The sequence below is a fragment of the Oncorhynchus nerka genome, linkage group LG24 (assembly GCF_034236695.1).
Source record: "Oncorhynchus nerka isolate Pitt River linkage group LG24, Oner_Uvic_2.0, whole genome shotgun sequence".
NCBI lineage: Eukaryota > Metazoa > Chordata > Actinopteri > Salmoniformes > Salmonidae > Oncorhynchus > Oncorhynchus nerka.
The window spans coordinates 4,323,776-4,345,637 of NC_088419.1; the positions used below are offsets into that span (position 1 = coordinate 4,323,776).

Here is a 21,862-nt window from a genome sequence, read left to right on the forward strand (position 1 = left end):
GCTGTTTACCAGTCTGAGGGCCTTGAGATAGAAGCTGTTTAACAGTCTGATGGCCTTGAGATAGAAGCTGTTTATCAGTCTGATGGCCTTGAGATAGAAGCTGTTTATCAGTCTGATGGCCTGGAGGTAGAAGCTGTTTAACAGTCTGAGGGCCTTGAGATAGAAGCTGTTTATCAGTCTGATGGCCTGGAGGTAGAAGCTGTTTAACAGTCTGAGGGCCTTGAGGTAGAAGCTGTTTAACAGTCTGAGGGCCTTGAGATAGAAGCTGTTTAACAGTCTGAGGGCCTTGAGATAGAAGCTGTTTAACAGTCTGAGGGCCAGTCTGATGGAGATAGAAGCTGTTTATCAGTCTGATGGAGATAGAAGCTGTTTATCAGTCTGATGGAGATAGAAGCTGTTTAACAGTCTGATGGAGATAGAAGCTGTTTAACAGTCTGATGGCCTTGAGATAGAAGCTGTTTATCAGTCTGATGGCCTTGAGATAGAAGCTGTTTATCAGTCTGATGGCGATAGAAGCTGTTTATCAGTCTGATGGAGATAGAAGCTGTTTAACAGTCTGATGGCCTTGAGATAGAAGCTGTTTATCAGTCTGATGGCCTTGAGATAGAAGCTGTTTATCAGTCTGATGGCCTGGAGATAGAAGCTGTTTAACAGTCTGATGGCCTTGAGATAGAAGCTGGTTAACAGTCTCTCGGTTCCCAGCTTTGATGCACCTATACTGACCTTACCTTCTGGATGGTAACGGGGTGAACAGGCAGTGGCTCGGGTGGTTGTTGTCCTTGATGATCTTTTTGGCCTTCCTGTGACAGGTGACGTAGGTGTCCTGGAGGGCAGGTAATTGCACCCAGTGATGTGTTGTGCATACCGCACCACCCTGATGGTGAGGTCATGGTGATGGCGAGTTGATGGGGAGGGCGAGGTGAATGAGATGGTCAGGGAGAGATGATGGTCAGGGAGAGATGATGGTGAGGTGATTGGGAGGGCGAGGTGATTGGGAGGGCGAGGTGATGGGGAGGGAGAGGTGATGGGGAGGGAGAGGTGATGGTGAGGGAGAGGTGATGGTGAGGGAGAGGTGATGGTGAGGGAGAGGTGATGGTGAGGGAGAGGTGATGGTGAGGGAGGTGAGGTGATGGGAGGGAGAGGTGATGGGGAGGTGATGGGGAGGGAGAGGTGATGGGGAGGGAGAGGTGATGGGGAGGGAGAGGTGATGGGGAGGGCGAGGTGATGGGGAGGGCGAGGTGATGGGGAGGGCGAGGTGATGGGGAGGGCGAGGTGATGGGGAGGTGATGGGGAGGGAGAGGTGATGGGGAGGGAGAGGTGATGGGAAGGAGAGGTGATGGGGAGGGAGAGGTGATGGGGAGGGGGAGGTGATGGGAGGGAGGGTGAGGAGGGGGAGGTGAGGGGGAGGTGATGGGGAGGGAGAGGTGATGGGGAGGGAGAGGTGATGGGGAGGGAGAGGTGATGGGGAGGGCGAGGTGATGGGGAGGGAGAGGTGATGGGGAGGGTGAGGTGATGGGTAGGGTGAGGTGATGGGGAGGTGATGGGGAGGGAGAGGTGATGGGGAGGTGATGGGGAGGGAGAGGTGTTGGGGAGGGGGAGGGAGAGGTGATGGGGAGGTGATGGAGAGGTGATGGGGAGGGAGAGGGAGAGGTGATGGGGAGGGAGAGGTGATGGGGAGGTGATGGAGAGGTGATGGGGAGGGAGGGAGAGGTGATGGGGAGGGGGAGGGAGGGTGATGAGGAGGGGGAGGGAGAGGTGATGGGGAGGGTGAGGGAGAGGTGATGGGGAGGGAGAGGTGATGGGGAGGGAGAGGTGAGGGAGAGGTGATGGGGAGGGAGAGGTGGTGGGGAGGTGATGGGGAGGGAGAGGTGATGGGGAGGTGATGGGGAGGGAGAGGTGATGGGGAGGGAGAGGTGATGGGGAGGGAGGGGAGGGAGAGGTGATGGGGAGGGAGAGGTTTTTATTTTTTTTTATTTTTTTTATTTCACCTTTATTTAACCAGGTAGGCTAGTTGAGAACAGGTTCTCATTTGCAACTGCGACCTGGCCAAGATAAAGCATAGCAGAGTGAACAGACAACACAGAGTTACACATGGAGTAAACAATTAACAAGTCAATAACACAGTAGAGAAAAAAAAGGGGAGTCTATATACAATGTGTGCAAAAGGCATGAGGAGGTAGGCGAATAATTACAATATTGCAGATTAACACTGGAGTGATAAATGATCAGATGATCATGTACAGGTAGAGATATTTGTGTGCAAAAGAGCAGAAAGGTAAATAAATAAAAACTGTGGGGATGAGGTAGGTGAAAATGGGTGGGCTATTTACCAATAGATTATGTACAGCTGCAGCGATCGGTTAGCTGCTCAGATAGCTGATGTTTGAAGTTGGTGAGGGAGATAAAAGTCTCCAACTTCAGCGATTTTTGCAAATCGTTCCAGTCACAGGCAGCAGAGTACTGGAACGAAAGGCGGCCGAATGAGGTGTTGGCTTTGGGGATGCTCAATGAGATACACCTGCTGGAGCGCGTGCTACGGATGGGTGTTGCCATCGTGACCAGTGAGCTGAGATAAGGCGGAGCTTTGCCTAGCATGGCCTTGTAGATGACCTGGAGCCAGTGGGTCTGGCGACGAATATGTAGCGAGGGCCAGCCGACTAGAGCATACAAGTCGCAGTGGTGGGTAGTATAAGGTGCTTTCGTGACAAAACGGATGGCACTGTGATAAACTGCATCCAGTTTGCTGAGAAGAGTGTTGGAAGCCATTTTGTAGATGACATCGCCGAAGTCGAGGATCGGTAGGATAGTCAGTTTTACTAGGGTAAGCTTGGCAGCGTGAGTGAAGGAGGCTTTGTTGCGGAATAGAAAGCCGACTCTTGATTTGATTTTCGATTGGAGATGTTTGATATGGGTCTGGAAGGAGAGTTTGCAGTCTAGCCAGACACCTAGGTACTTATAGTGTCCACATATTCAAGGTCGGAACCATCCAGTGTGGTGATGCTAGTCGGGCAAGCGTGTGCAGGCAGCGATCGGTTGAAAAGCATGCATTTGGTTTTACTAGCGTTTAAGAGCAGTTGGAGGCCACGGAAGGAGTGTTGTATGGCATTGAAGCTCGATTGGAGGTTAGATAGCACAGTGTCCAATGACGGGCCGAAAGTGTATAGAATGGTGTCGTCTGCGTAGAGGTGGATCAGGGAATCGCCCGCAGCAAGAGCAACATCATTGATATACACAGAGAAAAGAGTCGGCCCGAGAATTGAACCCTGTGGCACCCCCATAGAGACTGCCAGAGGACCGGACAACATGCCCTCCGATTTGACACACTGAACTCTGTCTGCAAAGTAATTGGTGAACCAGGCAAGGCAGTCATCCGAAAAGCCGAGGCTACTGAGTCTGCCGATAAGAATATGGTGATTGACAGAGTCGAAAGCCTTGGCAAGGTCGATGAAGACGGCTGCACAGTACTGTCTTTTATCGATGGCGGTTATGATGTCGTTTAGTACCTTGAGTGTGGCTGAGGTGTACCCGTGACCGGCTCGGAAACCAGATTGCATAGCGGAGAAGGTACGGTGGGATTCGAGATGGTCAGTGACCTGTTTGTTGACTTGGCTTTCGAAGACCTTAGATAGGCAGGGCAGAATGGATATAGGTCTGTAACAGTTTGGGTCCAGGGTGTCTCCCCCTTTGAAGAGGGGGATGACTGCGGCAGCTTTCAATCCTTGGGGATCTCAGACGATATGAAAGAGAGGTTGAACAGGCTGGTAATAGGGGTTGCGACAATGGCGGCGGATAGTTTCAGAAATAGAGGGTCCAGATTGTCAAGCCCAGCAGATTTATAGGTGATGGGGAGGGAGAGGTGATGGGGAGGGAGAAGTGATGGGGAGGGAGAAGTGATGGGGATGGAGAGGTGATGGGGAGAAGGTGGTGATGGAGGGGTATACAATAAGTGATCTTGTAGAGAATGATAGAGGCCTCTTCTGGCCCAAAGCCTGTATTAGCAAGGGCAGCACCATTGAGGACTTTCACCGTTGAAGAACTCAACTGAGTGGGACTCCCTATGGGCTACGGAAGGTTCACATAATTCCATCCAGGTCATCAGGAGGGATCAGCCAATGAATTATACTCGTGAACAAACATTCTATAACTGCAGGTGGCAGTAAAGCACCAACCTTGTCTTTATACCTCAAACAACTGACTGCTTCAACACGGAAATCGCCTCACTGGCACTGCCCGCGCGCTCCCAGACGGCCTAATGGAAACGATCAGGACGAGTTAGCTGACAACGTCACAGAAAAACAATGTGCACGCCTCAATGGGGCAGAAGGCCGTGTGGTTTATGGTTCTGAACGGGCAGATCTCTAGCAATAATGACGCAAAGATGCCATGTGGGGAATTGTAGGTGGCCTGTTTTATCTTATTGATACCCTGTCTTGTTTTGAGTCAAGTCAAGTCATTTGATAATAGGCAACAAAAATGTGCTAGCTAGTTAATCAATAACTAACAATGTATTTGAGAGACAAGTCACAAACTCGGATACCTCCTGCCACTCAACCTGCTGTTTCCCAAGTTTTACTTTAGTTTTTATTTATTTAAGTGTTAGTGTCAACACATGCTAGCTAGCTAGGTTGCAATGGGGCTCGCTTCGCCTGGAATAGCTAACTAACATTTCCAGCGCTATAGAAGCTATGTTTATTACGCTCTTGTCCGGGACAATAGTGACAATGCAGACTTCCAATGTGGCAATTGTTTGCTAGCGGAGGATTACAGGAATGACGTTGCTATCCTTAGCAAACAAATGTCAATTTTGCTCGAACTTATGGGGAAAATGCTAATTGGAACTTTCTAGTTCTCAACTCCAATGGCTGGACGCCGCTCGGTGCTGATGGATGATGGCTGGACGCCGCTCGGGGCTGATGGATGATGGCTGGACGCCGCTCGGTGCTGATGGATGATGGCTGGACGCCGCTGATGGATGATGGCTGGACGCCGCTCGGTGCTGATGAATTATACTCGCCTCCCTACCACTGAGGAAGTACAGTTCCCGCGCAGCCCAGTCAAAACTGTTCGCTGCTCTGGCCCCCCAATGGTGGAACAAGTTCCCTCACGACGCCAGGACAGCGGAGTCAATCACCACCTTCCGGAGACACCTGAAACCCACACCTCTTTAAGGAATACCTAGGATAGGATAAAGTAATCCTTCTCACCCCCCCCCCCTTAAAAGATTTAGATGCACTATTGTAAAGTGGCTGTTCCACTGGATGTCTTAAGGTGAACGCACCAATTTGTAAGTCGCTCTGGGTAAGAGCGTCTGCTAAATGACTTAAATGTAAAATGTAAATGATGGCTGGACGCCGCTGATGGATGATGGCTGGACGCCGCTCGGTGCTGATGGATGATGGCTGGACGCCGCTCGGCGCTGATGGATGATGGCTGGACGCCGCTCGGTGCTGATGGATGATGGCTGGACGCCGCTCGGAGCTGATGGATGATGGCTGGACGCCGCTCGGTGCTGATGGATGATGGCTGGACGCCGCTGATGGAAAATGGCTGGACGCCGCTGATGGATGATGGCTGGACGCCGCTCGGCGCTGATGGATGATGGCTGGACGCCCCTCGGGGCTAATGGATGATGGCTGGACGCCACTCTGGGTTGATGGATGATGGCTGGACGCCGCTCGGGCTGATGGATGATGGCTGGACGCCACTCGGTGCTGATGGACGATGGCTGGACGCCACTCGGGGCTGATGGACGATGGCTGGACTCCGCTCGGGGCTGATGGATGATGGCTGGACTCCGCTCGGGGCTGATGGATGATGGCTGGACGCCGCTCGGTGCTGATGGATGATGGCTGGACGCCGCTCGGTGCTGATGGATGATGGCTGGACGCCGCTGATGGATGATGGCTGGACGCCACTCGGGGCTGATGGATGATGGCTGGACGCCCCTCGGGGCTAATGGATGATGGCTGGACGCCACTCTGGGTTGATGGATGATGGCTGGACGCCGCTCGGGCTGATGGATGATGGCTGGACGCCACTCGGGGCTGATGGATGATGTTTGCCCCATCTCGTCATCTGTCCTTATCTGAAGGATCTGTGCTACCTGGAACTAGCCTGCCAAGTAAGTCTTCTCCATCTGCTTCTTCTCATCCATCTTGTAGTGAAGTAGGTGAAAAAGATTGATACAAGGAATAGCTTCGCTCCCATTGGTGCCTGAGCTACCGGCGCCATCATCGATGGAATTACGGTTCTGACGCCAGCAGCAGCTTTGTCCCCGAGTTCGACTCCTTCCCCTCTCTTTGGATCTGACCGGGCACTGCCTGCTGTGGGAGGTCTGGACCTATCGCCGGGAGCAACGGGGGCGCACTCTATCCTGCTTCTCGTGGGCCTGTGGAAAGGTTCAACAAATTGTGTGAGTGGTAGGAATGGGCGGATTTCTCCGTTCTCCGGCTGCTGTATTGGACAGTTGAATGGTGATAAATGTCTCAGTCCCTGGAGCACAAACGTGTTGTGCTATCCAGGAGCACGAATACAGGACATCAACTAGCTGCTCCCAAACATTATAAACCAGCATCAGGACATCAATAATCTGCTCCCAAACATTATAAACCTGCATCAGGACATCAATAATCTGCTCCCAGACATTATAAACCTGCATCAGGAAAATTGAGTCTATCGTAATTCATGTGGGATTTAATGACATTATGAAGGGCAGCTCAGAACACCTGAAGATGGATTTTAAACAACTGATTGGGTCTCTGCTTTACACCAACAAACACCCCATAATATCTATCCCTCTGTCCTCCCTAAATCGTGGCATTGAACAGTTCAACAGACTTGTATCCCTCCATAACTGGCTACCAGACTATTGCAGCTCTGTGGGTGAAACATTAACTGACAATGTTGATGCCTTCTGGAAACAAAGCTTGTTTTATAAAGAGGATGGGATCCACCCAAATCATCTGGGTTCCTGGATCCTTTCACAGCAGTATAAGGAGGATGGGATCCACCCAAATCATTTGGGTTCCCGGAGGAAAACAAAGTGGAGCCTCATTCTGAACAGTGTTACTTCTTCATTTCTCAACGGAAAAACCTCAATCAATTTCTAAAGACTGTTGACATCCAGTGGAAGCGATAGGAACTGCAGGAAAGTCGATTAGAAATCTGGAAAAAGAAAGTTTGAAAGTTTGAAAAGAAAGTGACCTCAAAAAAATAAATAATCTGAACCGTTTGTCTTCTGGGTTTTGCCTGCCAAATAAGTTCTGTTATACTCACAGACATGATTGTCTGTTTTCTATCCACATCTACTGACAATATGCTGACACTACACATCCAAGTATATCTGACCAAATTATGAAAGACAAGCATTGTCATTTCAAATGATGTAAAGTGGAGAGCCTGATAACCTCTCTGATAACCTCTTCCCTCCCCAGGTTCAGTATTCTCCAGGAGAGCCTGATAAAGCTGGTTGAAGTCTGTTATAACCCCCTCCCCAGGTTCAGTATTCTCCAGGAGAGCCTGATAAAGCTGGTAGAAGTCTGTTATAACCTCCCCCCCCCCCCCCAGGTCCAGTATCCTCCAGGAGAGCCTGATAAAGCTGGTAGAAGTCTGTTATAACCTCTCCCCCAGGTCTAGTATCCTCCAGGAGAGCCTGATAAAGCTGGTAGAAGTCTGTTATAACCTCCCCCCCAGGTCCAGTATCCTCCAGGAGAGCCTGGTAAAGCTGGTTGAAGTCTATTATAACCTCTACTCTCCCCCACCCAGGTCCAGTATCCTCCAGGAGAGCCTGATAAAGCTGGTAGAAGCCTGTAATGACCAGAGCCACAGTATGGACCGCTGGCTCAGTAAACTAGAGGCTTCTAATTGGCAGACTCACGTCAAGGAGATCCTCACTACTGCCTGTCTGGCTGCTCAGTGCATCGACAGGTAGGTCACCTCTCTATCTATCTCTGTCTCTCTCTAAGTTAAACCCAAACGTTTATCCTCCTCGCGTCCGTCTGTCCGTCTCAGGGAGGGTGCGTCAGTACTTGTGCACGGGACAGAGGGGACAGACTCGACCCTACAGGTGACGTCTCTGGCTCAGATCATCCTGGACCCAGCCTGCAGGACCATTCAAGGATTCCAAGCTTTAGTGGAGAGAGAGTGGCTGCAGGTAACACACACACACACACACCCTGAGCCTGAAATATCTCCCCCCTAATAGCAAGCCTTCTCTTTCTGAAAATTCAGTGATGATTTATTGGCATGGGAAACATATGTTGACATTGCCAAACCAGTGAAATAAACAAAAACAACACTTAATGTTTTGTTGTTGAAATGAACAGTAAACATTACACTCATAAAGGTTTCAAAACAATAGATGTTTCAAGTGTAAAATGATCATAGTGTTTTAGCTAGTTGTAGTTGTAGTGTGAATAATAGGGGAAGACAAAACAAACACAAACAAATCAATTGGGACGGCGACTTTCATAGAAGGCCCTTCTAGCCTCGTCTCTTAGATCGCTCACAGCCTTGTGGAAGTTACCTGTGGTGTTGACGTTTAGACCGAGGTGTATATATAGTTGTTTGTGTGCTCTGGGGCAACGGTGTCTCGATAGAATGTGTTGTCCTGGCAACTGGACTTTTTTTTTTTTTTTTTTTTTTAACTCCATTATTTTTGTCTTACTGAGATTTACTGTCTGGGCCCAGGTCTGTCTGGGCCCAGGTCTGTCAGGGCCCAGGTCTGTCAGAATATGTGCAAAATATCTAGGTGCTGCTGTAGACCCTCTTTGGTTGGGGACAGAAGCACCAGATTAATCTGCAAACAGGAGACATTTGACTTCAGATTCTAGTAGGGTGAGGCCAGGTGCTGCTGACTGTTCTAGTGCCTTTCGCCAATTCAGCCTTATTCTTAAATGGGTGAAGAAAAATAATCCTCATCAATCTACACACAAAACCCCATAAAGACAAAGCGAAAACAGGTTTTTAGAACTTCTGGCAAATTTATATGAAAAAAAAATAAAACTTCCAACGCAGGAGTGGCTTCGGGACAAGTCTCTGAATGTCCTTGAGTGGCCCAGCCAGAGCCCGGACTTGAACCCAATCGAACATCTCTGGAGAGACCTGAAAATAACTGTGCAGCAACTCTCCCCATCCAACCTGACAGCGCTTGAGAAGATCTGCAGAGAAGAATGGGAGAAACTGCCAAAGTACAGGTGTGCCAAGCTAGTAGCGTCAAACCCAAGAAGACTCCAGGCTGTAATCGCTGCCAAAGGTGCTGAATACTAATGTCAATGTGATATGCCAGTTTAACTTTTTTATACATTTCTAAAAACCTGTTTTTGCTTTGTCATTATGGGGTATTGTGATGTCATTATGAGGTATTGTGATGTCATTATGGGTTATTGTTTGTCGATTGATGAAAAAAACGAATCTATTTTAGAATAAGGCTGTAACATAATAAAATGTGGAAAAAGTCAAGGGGTCTGAATACTTTCCGAATTCACTGTATTTATGTTGAAGAGGGTGGGGCTTGTGCTGCATCCCTGTCTCACCCCACGGCCTTGTGGAAACACATCTAATAGCTGAGTTAGAGAATCCAGTGGGTTCTGGTACTCTCTCTAATAGCTGAGTTAGAGAATCCAGTGGGTTCTGGAACTCTCTCTAATAGCTGAGTTAGAGAATCCAGTGGGTTCTGGTACTCTCTAATAGCTGAGTTAGAGAATCCAGTGGGTTCTGGTAGTTGAGTTAGAGAATCCAGTGGGTTCTGGTACTCTCTAATAGCTGAGTTAGAGAATCCAGTGGGTTCTGGTACTCTCTAATAGCTGAGTTAGAGAATCCAGTGGGTTCTGGTACTCTCTAATAGCTGAGTTAGAGAATCCAGTGGGTTCTGGAACTCTCTCTAATAGCTGAGTTAGAGAATCCAGTGGGTTCTGGAACTCTCTAATAGCTGAGTTAGAGAATCCAGTGGGTTCTGGAACTCTCTAATAGCTGAGTTAGAGAATCCAGTGGGTTCTGGAACTCTCTAATAGCTGAGTTAGAGAATCCAGTGGGTTCTGGAACTCTCTCTAATAGCTGATTCTAAGTTTAGTAATGTGTTTATTGGTTATATCTCCCTCCTCCCTCTAGGCGGGCCATCCGTTCCAGCAGCGTTGTTCCCAGTCAGCCTACAGTAACAGTAAGCCTCGTTGTGAAGCCCCGGTGTTCCTGCTCTTCCTAGACTGTGTGTGGCAGATCCTCCGCCAGTTCCCCTGCTCCTTCCAGTTCTCACAACACTTCCTGGTTCTGCTCTTCGAACACACCTACGCCTCGCAGTTCGGGACCTTCATGGGCAACAGCGCCTCCGAGAGGTCTGTCAGAGAATTACATACTGAGAGTCATACGTTATGTTTAGTTATGGATATACAGTGCCTTCAGAAAGTATTCATACACCTTGACTTATTCCACATTTTGTCGTGCTACAACCTGAATTCCAAATTGATTAAATATATTTTGTTTCTCACCCACCAACACACAATACCCCATAAAGACAACACAATACCCCATAATGATATCACAGTACCCCATAATGACATCACAATACCCCATAATGATAACACAATACCCCATAATGACAAGACAATACCCCATAATGACAAGACAATACCCCATAATGACAAGACAATACCCCATAATGACAACGTGAAAACATGTTTTTAGAAATGTTAGCAAATGTATTGAAAATTAAATGCAGAAATATCGAATTTACAAGTATTCACACCCCTGAGTCAATACATGTTAGAATCACCTTTTAGCAGATACTGCAGCTGTGAGTCTTTATTGGTAAGTCTCTAAGAGCTGTGAGTCTTTATTGGTAAGTCTCTAAGAGCTTTGCACACCTGGATTGTACAGTATTTGCACATTATTCTTTAAAGAATTCTTCAAGCTCTATCAAGTTGGTTGTTGATCATTGCTAGACAGCCATTTTCAAATATTGCCATAGATTTTCAAGCCAATTCAAGTCAAAACTGTAACACGGCCACTCAGGAACGTTCAGTGTAGTCTTGGTAAGCAACTACAGTGTAGATTTGGTCTTGTGTTTTAGGTTATTGTCCTGCTGGAAGGTGCATTTGCCTCCCAGTGTCGGTTGGAAAACAGACTGAACCAGGTTTTCCTCTAGGATTTTGCCTGTGCTTAGCTCTATTCAGTTTCTTTGACAAGCATACCCATAACATGATGCAGCCACCACCATGCTTGAAAATATGAAGAGTGGTACTCAGTGATGTGTTGGATTTGCCCCAAATATATCGCTTTTTTATTCAGGACATAAAGTTGCATTTTTTTGCAGATTTACTTTAGTGCCTTGTTGCAAACAGGATGCATGTTTTGGAATATTTTTATTCTGTACAGGCTTCCTTCTTTCACTCTTGTCATTTAGGTTAGTATTGTGGAATAACTACAATGTTGTTGATCCATCCTCAGTTTTCTTCTATCACAGCCAGTAAACTCTGTAACTGTTTTAAAGTCACCATTGGCCTCATGGTGAAATCCCTGAGGGGTTTCCTTCCCCTCCGGCAACTGAGTTAGGAAGGACGCCTGTATCTTTGTAGTGACTGGGTGTATTGATACACCATCTAAAGTGAAATGAATAACTTCATCAAAGGGATATTCAATGTCTGCTTCTTATGTGTACCCATCTACCAATAGGTGTCCTTTCTGAGGCAGTGGAAAACCTCCCTTTGTCTTTGTGGTTGAATCTGTGTTTGAAATTCACGGCTCGACTGAGTGACCTTACGATTATCTGTATGTGTAGGGGGTACAGAAATGAGAGAGTCATTCAAAAATCATGTTAAACACTATTATCGCACACAGAGTGAGTCCATGCAACTTATTATGGGACTTATTAAAGCACATTCTTACTCCTGAACGTGTTTCGGTTTGCCGTAACATAGTGGTTGAATACTTATCGACTCGAGACATTTCAGCCGTAACATAGTGGTTGAATACTTATCGACTCGAGACATTTCAGCCGTAACATAGTGGTTGAATACTTATCGACTCGAGACATTTCAGCCGTAACATAGTGGTTGAATACTTATCGACTCGAGACATTTCAGCCGTAACATAGTGGTTGAATACTTATCGACTCGAGACATTTCAGCCGTAACATAGTGGTTGAATACTTATCGACTCGAGACATTTCAGCCGTAACATAGTGGTTGAATACTTATCGACTCGAGACATTTCAGCCGTAACATAGTGGTTGAATACTTATCGACTCGAGACATTTCAGCCATGACATAGTGGTTGAATACTTATCGACTCGAGACATTTCAGCCGTAACATAGTGGTTGAATACTTATCGACTCGAGACATTTCAGCCATGACATAGTGGTTGAATAGTTATCGTTGAACATTTCAGCCATGACATAGTGGTTGAATACTTATCGACTCGAGACATTTCAGCCGTAACATAGTGGTTGAATACTTATCGACTCGAGACATTTCAGCCGTAACATAGTGGTTGAATACTTATCGACTCGAGACATTTCAGCCGTAACATAGTGGTTGAATACTTATCGACTCGAGACATTTCAGCCGTAACATAGTGGTTGAATACTTATCGACTCGAGACATTTCAGCCGTAACATAGTGGTTGAATACTTATCGACTCGAGACATTTCAGCCGTAACATAGTGGTTGAATACTTATCGACTCGAGACATTTCAGCCATGACATAGTGGTTGAATACTTATCGACTCGAGACATTTCAGCCATGACATAGTGGTTGAATACTTATCGACTCGAGACATTTCAGCCGTAACATAGTGGTTGAATACTTATCGACTCGAGACATTTCAGCCATGACATAGTGGTTGAATAGTTATCGACTCGAGACATTTCAGCCATGACATAGTGGTTGAATAGTTATCGACTCGAGACATTTCAGCCATGACATAGTGGTTGAATACTTATCGACTCGAGACATTTCAGCCGTAACATAGTGGTTGAATACTTATCGACTCGAGACATTTCAGCCGTAACATAGTGGTTGAATACTTATCGACTCGAGACATTTCAGCCGTAACATAGTGGTTGAATACTTATCGACTCGAGACATTTCAGCCATGACATAGTGGTTGAATACTTATCGACTCGAGACATTTCAGCCATGACATAGTGGTTGAATACTTATCGACTCGAGACATTTCAGCCGTAACATAGTGGTTGAATACTTATCGACTCGAGACATTTCAGCCATGACATAGTGGTTGAATACTTATCGACTCGAGACATTTCAGCCATGACATAGTGGTTGAATACTTATCGACTCGAGACATTTCAGCCGTAACATAGTGGTTGAATACTTATCGACTCGAGACATTTCAGCCATGACATAGTGGTTGAATAGTTATCATTTTCAGCCATGACATAGTGGTTGAATAGTTATCGACTCGAGACATTTCAGCCATGACATAGTGGTTGAATACTTATCGACTCGAGACATTTCAGCCGTAACATAGTGGTTGAATACTTATCGACTCGAGACATTTCAGCCGTAACATAGTGGTTGAATACTTATCGACTCGAGACATTTCAGCCGTAACATAGTGGTTGAATACTTATCGACTCGAGACATTTCAGCCATGACATAGTGGTTGAATACTTATCGACTCGAGACATTTCAGCCATGACATAGTGGTTGAATACTTATCGACTCGAGACATTTCAGCCGTAACATAGTGGTTGAATACTTATCGACTCGAGACATTTCAGCCATGACATAGTGGTTGAATATATCGTGAGACATTTCAGCCGTAACATCGTGGTTGAATACTTATCGACTCGAGACATTTCAGCCATGACATAGTGGTTGAATACTTATCGACTCGAGACATTTCAGCCATGACATAGTGGTTGAATACTTATCGACTCGAGACATTTCAGCCAACATAGTGGTTGAATACTTATCGACTCAAGACATTTCAGCTTATCATTTTTTTAATGATTTTTTTCTAAAAACATAATTCCACTTTGACATTATAGGGTATTGTGTGTGTGTGTGTGTGTGTGTAGGCCAGTGACACACAAAAAAAGCAACATTTTAATCCAGTTTATATTCCGGCTGTAACACAACAACATTTGGAATAAGGGTTTGAATACTTTCTGAAGACTCTGTATCTCTACATGTCGTCCACGATGTTCCCTCTATAGTGCTGAACGTTGGACCAGGGCCCGTACAGTACATGGCCAGTGCTGTTCTTTCCCTTGACTTTTTTAACCTGTGACCTGGTCAGCCAATCGCACGCAGGTCAGCGGTCCCTCAGACCTGGTCAGCCAATCACACGCAGGTCAGCGTTCCCTCAGACCTGGTCTGCCAATCACACGCAGGTCAGCGTTCCCTCAGACCTGGTCAGCCAATCACACGCAGGTCAGCGTTACCTCAGACCTGGTCAGCCAATCACACGCAGGTCAGCGTTACCTCAGACCTGGTCAGCCAATCACACGCAGGTCAGCGTTACCTCAGACCTGGTCAGCCAATCACACGCAGGTCAGCGTTACCTCAGACCTGGTCAGCCAATCACACGCAGGTCAGTGTTACCTCAGACCTGGTCAGCCAGAGAGAGAGCGTGTTCTACAGGGGAGAATCTCTGTTCACTGCAAGGGACTGGGGATACACAAGTCACTGCTCAAGTTACCCCTAAGTCAGACACTAATACGGATTTAAAGAGCCGCTGAACATGCCGATTTGGCACGTTGCTCATAAACATTTTAATAAAGATTTCAGTGTTGTAGGTGTGTATCCGGTTAATGATGTTTGAAGCACTGCGTATTTCACATCCTCAAAATCCCAAGAATGAATCTAAGATAATTCATTTTGGTATTTTTTTCCCCCAAATATGTCAAATTGCCCAACTAAAACATCGTACTAAGGTGTTTTGGTGCAGCAAATGTACATCGTCAAATCAAAAACAAATGTATTCTAGTTACGCTTTGTAGTCCATTTTGACGTTAGAATAACTTTCCTGACTCATAACAATGCCACATAGGCCATTTTCAAAGGCTTGTTGCTTTTTAAAGGCAGTCCCTCTAAGGTGGACTGCATCCCAAATGGAACACTATTCCCTTTATAGTGCACATGTCCTGGTCTAAAGTAGTGCACTATATAGGGAATAGGGTTCCATAGGGCTCTGGTCTAAAGTAGTGCACTATGTAGGGAATAGGGTTCTGGTCTAAAGTAGTGTACTATGTAGGGAATAGGGCTCTGGTCTAAAGTAGTGCACTATATAGGGAATAGGGTTCCATAGGGCTCTGGTCAAAAGTAGTGCACTATGTAGGGAATAGGGTTCTGGTCTAAAGTAGTGTACTATATAGGGCTCTGGTCTAAAGTAGTGCACTATATAGGGAATAGGGTTCCATAGGTCTCTGGTCTAAAGTAGTGCACTATATAAGCAATAGGGTGCCATTTGGGATGTAGACTTGTCACTCAGGGCTGCTCCAGCAGACAAGGCCCACTTACCACTCTTAGTTACTTGGTTCTTATGTGTGTGTACTTTTGAAAGCCGGGATGGGTTTCATTTGGGACAGATAGCTCCTAGCTGGTCTCATATTAAATCTCAACTAAAACGCGTAATGAATCATGTGGAAATTGAGCAAGTTGAGGTGACTAAACTGCTTGGAGTAACACTAGATTGTGAACCTTCGTGGTCAAAACATATTGATAGAACAGTAGCTAAGATGGGGAGAAGTCTGTCCATGATAAAGCGCTGCTCCACCTTAGTTTCTACCTTCTTAACAACACTATTAACAAGGCAGGTCCTACAGGCCCTAGTTTCTACCTTCTTATCGACACTATCAACAAGGCAGGTCCTACAGGACCTAGTTTCTACCTTCTTAACAACACTATCAACAAGGCAGGTCCTACAGGCCCTAGTTTCTACCTTCTTAACAACACTATTAACAAGGCAGGTCCTACAGGACCTAGTTTCTACCTTCTTAACAACACTATTAACAAGGCAGGTCCTACAGGACCTAGTTTCTACCTTCTTAACAACACTATCAACAAGGCAGGTCCTACAGGCCCTAGTTTCTACCTTCTTCTACCTAGTTTTGTCTGATCTGGACTACTGTTCAGTCGTTTGGTCCGGTGCCACAACAAAGGAAAATTGCAATTGGCTCAGAACAGGGCAGCAAGGCTGGCCTTCAGAACGGGGCAGCAAGGCTTGCCCTCAGAACAGGGCAGCATGGCTGGCCTTCAGAACAGGGCAGCAAGGCTTGCCCTCAGAACAGGGCAGCATGGCTGGCCCTTGGATGTACACAGAGAGCTAATATTAATAATATGCAGGACAGATGGACTTCATCACTGCTGTTGGTTTCTCATTGTTCAGAGTAAATAACTCACGGACACTAGAGAAGCCTTAACCAAGTTTAATTCTTCCCAAAGGTTCTGTAAAGCTGTAATTAGGTAGCGGTCCTGCTCCTGGGTTGTTGCCCTCCTACGGCCTCCTCCACGTCTCCTGATGTACTGGCCTGTCTCCTGGTAGCGCCTCCATGCTCTGGACACTACGCTGACAGACACAGCAAACCTTCTTGCCACAGCTCGCATTGATGTGCCATCCTGGATGAGCTGCACTACCTGAGCCACTTGTGTGGGTTGTAGACTCCGTCTCATGCTACCACTAGAGTGAAAGCACCGCCAGCATTCAAAAGTGACCAAAACATCAGCCAGGAAGCATAGGAACTGAGAAGTGGGCTGTGGTCACCACCTGCAGAACCACTCCTTTATTGGGGGTGTCTTGCTAATTGCCTATAATTTCCACCTGTTGTCTATTCCATTTGCACAACAGCATGTGCAATTTATTGTCAATCAGTGTTGCTTCCTAAGTGGACAGTTTGATTTCACAGAAGTGTGATTGACTTGGAGTTACATTGTGTTTAAGTGTTCCCTTTATTTCTTTGAGCAGTGTATATATATCCCACTGAAGACGCTCCTCTCCAATCCGTTCATCTTATGTTCTACAGGAAAAGAGTAACAGGATACTAAACCCGTATTACTCCCTTCAGGGGATCTGACCTGACCTCCTGACCTCAACCCCTCCTTCACCTAATCCACAGATGTCCATCTGTCTCCCCTATGTCAACACGGTGCTCTCCTCCCGTCCACCCAGCACATTCTTTCTACAGATCTCTCTCCTCGATATACCCTGCGTCTGATCTATCATGTCAGATGTAACAGAGTCAGATTCGCGACCTCACTTCCCAGCTTGAAATGTCTCCACCCGTTCTATTGTAACGCCTAGCTTTTTGGTAACCTAGTTAAGACGTTGCTAAGCAACGTTGGCTAAGACGTTGCTAAGCAGGTGGTCACGTGTGTTTTGCGAGGCAGAGGTCCCGGGTTCTAGCCTCGGTGGAAGCTAATCAAGCACAGGGCTTTAGGGAAACATATGTTAACAAAGCCAAAGCAAGTGAAATAGATCAACAATAGTAAAATAAACACACACAAAATGTACAGTAAACACAAAAGTTCCATAAGAATCGAAAATACATTTTAAATGTCATATGTCTGTATACTGTGTTGTAATGATGTGCAAATAGTCAAAGGACAAAAAGGAAGTTAAATAAGCATAAATATGGGTTGTATTTACAATGGTTGTTTGTTCTTCACTGGTTGACCTTTTCTTGTGGCAACAGGTCACAAATCTTGCTGCTGTGATGGCACACTGTGGAATTTCACCCAGTAGATATGGGAGTTTTATCAAATTTTGATTTGTTTTCTAAATCTTTGTGGGTCTCTGTAATCTGAGAGAAAAATGTCTCTCTAATATGGTCGTACATTTGGCAGGAGGTTAGGAAGTGCAGCTCAGTTTCCACCTCATTTTGTGGGCAATGTGCACATAGCCTGTCTTCTTTTGAGAGCCACGTCTGCTTACGGTGGCCTTTCTCAATAGCAAGGCTATGCTCACTGAGTCTGTACATAGTCAAAGCTTTCCTTAAGTTTGGGTCAGTCACAGTGGTCAGGTATTCTGCCAATGTGTACTCTCTGTTTACGGCCAAATAACATTCTAGTTTGCTCTGTTTTTTTGTTAAAATAAAGGTGAAATAAAAAAATAAAATAAAAATTCTTTCCAATGTGTCAAGTAATTATCTTTTTGTTTTCTCATGATTTGGTTGGGTCTAATTGTGCTGCTGTCCTGGGGCTCTGTGGGGTCTGTTTGTGTCTGTGAACAGAGTCCCAGGACCAGCTTGCTTAGGGGACTCTTCTCCAGGTTCATCTCTCTGTAGGTGATGGCTTTGTTATTTTGCTTTGTTGAATTTAACGGCTTCTTTCTGTATTTTGATCATTAGCAGGTATCTGGATGCATTATTTGGTGTTTTGCGTTGTACACAGAGGATATTTGTGCAGAATTCTGCGTGCAGAGTTTCAATTTGGTGTTTGTCCCATTTTGTGAATTATTGGTTGGTGAGCAGATCCCAGACCTCACAACCATAAAGGGCAATGGGTTCTATAAATTATTCAAGTATTTTTAGCCAGATCCTAATTGGTATGTCAACTTTTATGTTCCTTTTGATTGCGTAGAAGGCCCTTCTTGCCTTGTCTCTCAGATCGTTCACAGCTTTGTGGAAGTTACCTGTGGTGTTGATGTTTAGGCCAAGATATGTATAGTTATTTGTGTGCTCTGGGAAGACGGTGTCTAGGTGGAATTTGTATTTGTTGTCCTGGTAACTGGACCTTCTTTTTTTTGGAACACCATTATTTTGGTCTTACTGAGATTTACTGTCAGGGCCCAGGTCTCTCAGGGCCCAGGTCTCTCAGGGCCCAGGTCTCTCAGGGCTCAGGTCTGACAGAATCTGTGTAGAAGATCTAGGTGCTGCTTGCTGTAGGCCCTCCTTGGTTTGGGACAGAAGCACCAGATCATCAGCAAACATTAGTAGGGTCAGGCCAGGTGCTACAGACTGTTCTAGTGCCCTCGCCAATTCGTTGATATATATGTTGAAGAGGGTTGGGCTTAAGCTGCATCCCTGTCTCACGCCCCGGCCCTGTGGAAAGAAATGGATGTTTGTGTACATGGATTTTATAATGGTGTATGTTTTTCCCCCAACACCACTTTCCACCAATTTGTGGAAAAGACCCTCATGCCAAAGTCAAAAGCTTTTTTGAAATCAACAAGACATTAGAAGACTTTGCCTTTGTTTTGTTTTTGTTTGTCAATTAGAGTGTGCAGGGTGAATATGTGGTCTGTCGGACGGTAATTTGGTATGAAGCCAATTTGGCATTTGTTCAGTACATTTTTTTTTTCCACTGAGGAAATGTACGAGTCTGATAGTGCAGAGGATTTTCCCAAGGTTGCTGTTGACGCATATTCCATGGTAGTTTTTTGGGTCAAATTTATTTAGTCTTTTGTGGATTGGAGTGATCAGTCCTTGGTTCCAAATATTCCGGAAAATACATTTACATTTACATTTAAGTCATTTAGCAGACGCTCTTATCCAGAGCGACTTACAAATTGGTGCATTCACCTTATGACATCCAGTGGAACAGTAGTGCATCTAAATCTTTTAAGGGGGGTGAGAGGGATTACTTTATCCTATCCTAGGTATTCCTTAAAGAGGTGGGGTTTCAGGTGTCTCCGGAAGGTGGTGATTGACTCCGCTGTCCTGGCGTCGTGAGGGAGTTTGTTCCACCATTGGGGGGCCAGAGCAGCGAACAGTTTTGACTGGGCTGAGCGGGAACTGTACTTCCTCAGTGGTAGGGAGGCGAGCAGGCCAGAGGTGGATGAACGCAGTGCCCTTGTTTGGGTGTAGGGCCTGATCAGAGCCTGGAGGTACTGAGGTGCCGTTCCCCTCACAGCTCCGTAGGCAAGCACCATGGTCTTGTAGCGGATGCGAGCTTCAACTGGAAGCCAGTGGAGAGAGCGGAGGAGCGGGGTGACGTGAGAGAACTTGGGAAGGTTGAACACCAGACGGGCTGCGGCGTTCTGGATGAGTTGTAGGGGTTTAATGGCACAGGCAGGGAGCCCAGCCAACAGCGAGTTGCAGTAATCCAGACGGGAGATGACGAGTGCCTGGATTAGGACCTGCGCCGCTTCCTGTGTGAGGCAGGGTCGTACTCTGCGGATGTTGTAGAGCATGAACCTACAGGAACGGGCCACCGCCTTAATGTTAGTTGAGAACGACAGGGTGTTGTCCAGGATCACGCCAAGGTTCTTAGCGCTCTGGGAGGAGGACACAATGGAGTTGTCAACCGTGATGGCGAGATCATGGAACGGGCAGTCCTTCCCCGGGAGGAAGAGCAGCTCCGTCTTGCCGAGGTTCAGCTTGAGGTGGTGATCCGTCATCCACACTGATATGTCTGCCAGACATGCAGAGATGCGATTCGCCACCTGGTCATCAGAAGGGGGAAAGGAGAAGATTAATTGTGTGTCGTCTGCATAGCAATGATAGGAGAGACCATGTGAGGTTATGACAGAGCCAAGTGACTTGGTGTATAGCGAGAATAGGAGAGGGCCTAGAACAGAGCCCTGGGGGACACCAGTGCTGAGAGCACGTGGTGTGGAGACGGATTCTCGCCACGCCACCTGGTAGGAGCGACCTGTCAGGTAGGACGCAATCCAAGCGTGGGCCGCGCCGGAGATGCCCAACTCGGAGAGGGTGGAGAGGAGGATCTGATGGTTCACAGTATCGAAGGCAGCCGATAGGTCTAGAAGGATGAGAGCAGAGGAGAGAGAGTTAGCTTTAGCAGTGCGGAGCGCCTCCGTGATACAGAGAAGAGCAGTCTCAGTTGAATGACTAGTCTTGAAACCTGACTGATTAGGATCAAGAAGGTCATTCTGAGAGAGATAGCGGGAGAGCTGGCCAAGGACGGCACGTTCAAGAGTTTTGGAGAGAAAAGAAAGAAGGGATACTGGTCTGTAGTTGTTGACATCGGAGGGATCGAGTGTAGGTTTTTTCAGAAGGGGTGCAACTCTCGCTCTCTTGAAGACGGAAGGGACGTAGCCAGCGGTCAGGGATGAGTTGATGAGCGAGGTGAGGTAAGGGAGAAGGTCTCCGGAAATGGTCTGGAGAAGAGAGGAGGGGATAGGGTCAAGCGGGCAGGTTGTTGGGCGGCCGGCCGTCACAAGACGCGAGATGTCATCTGGAGAGAGAGGGGAGAAAGAGGTCAGAGCACAGGGTAGGGCAGTGTGAGCAGAACCAGCGGTGTCGTTTGACTTAGCAAACGAGGATCGGATGTCGTCGACCTTCTTTTCAAAATGGTTGACGAAGTCATCTGCAGAGAGGGAGGAGGGGGGAGGGGGAGGAGGATTCAGGAGGGAGGAGAAGGTTGCAAAGAGCTTCCTAGGGTTAGAGGCAGATGCTTGGAATTTAGAGTGGTAGAAAGTGGCTTTAGTAGCAGAGAGAGAAGAGGAAAATGTAGAGCGGAGGGAGTGAAAGGATGTCAGGTCCGCAGGGAGGCGAGTTTTCCTCCATTTCCGCTCGGCTGCCCGGAGCCCTGTTCTGTGAGCTCGCAATGAGTCGTCGAGCCACGGAGCGGGAGGGGAGGACCGAGCCGGCCTGGAGGATAGGGGATATAGAGAGTCAAAGGATGCAGAAAGGGAGGAGAGGAGGGTTGAGGAGGCAGAATCAGGAGATAGGTTGGAGAAGGTTTGAGCAGAGGGAAGAGATGATAGGATGGAAGAGGAGAGAGTAGCGGGGGAGAGACAGCGAAGGTTGGGACGGCGCGATACCATCCGAGTAGGGGCAGTGTGGGAAGTGTTGGATGAGAGCGAGAGGGAAAAGGATACAAGGTAGTGGTCGGAGACTTGGAGGGGAGTTGCAATGAGGTTAGTGGAAGAACAGCATCTAGTAAAGTTGAGGTCGAGCGTATTTCCTGCCTTGTGAGTAGGGGGGGAAGGTGAGAGGGTGAGGT

The 21,862-nt window shown here is 47.0% G+C and overlaps 1 protein-coding gene across 3 annotated transcripts in view; it reads left to right on the top strand.

The window, feature by feature from the left end:
- mtmr9 (myotubularin related protein 9) overlaps positions 1 to 21,862 on the top strand; it is a 99,190-nt gene that overhangs the window by 33,393 nt on the left and 43,935 nt on the right. For 2 of the 3 annotated variants that reach the window (XM_065008558.1, XM_065008559.1), the window contains exons 7-9: positions 7,765 to 7,926; positions 8,011 to 8,152; positions 10,108 to 10,328. In XM_065008558.1, the coding sequence (XP_064864630.1) occupies positions 7,765 to 7,926; positions 8,011 to 8,152; positions 10,108 to 10,328 (525 nt within the window). Of the gene's footprint in view, positions 1 to 7,764; positions 7,927 to 8,010; positions 8,153 to 10,107; positions 10,329 to 16,402; positions 18,088 to 21,862 lie in introns of those variants that run through there. The other variant, XM_065008560.1, reaches the window with a different exon arrangement.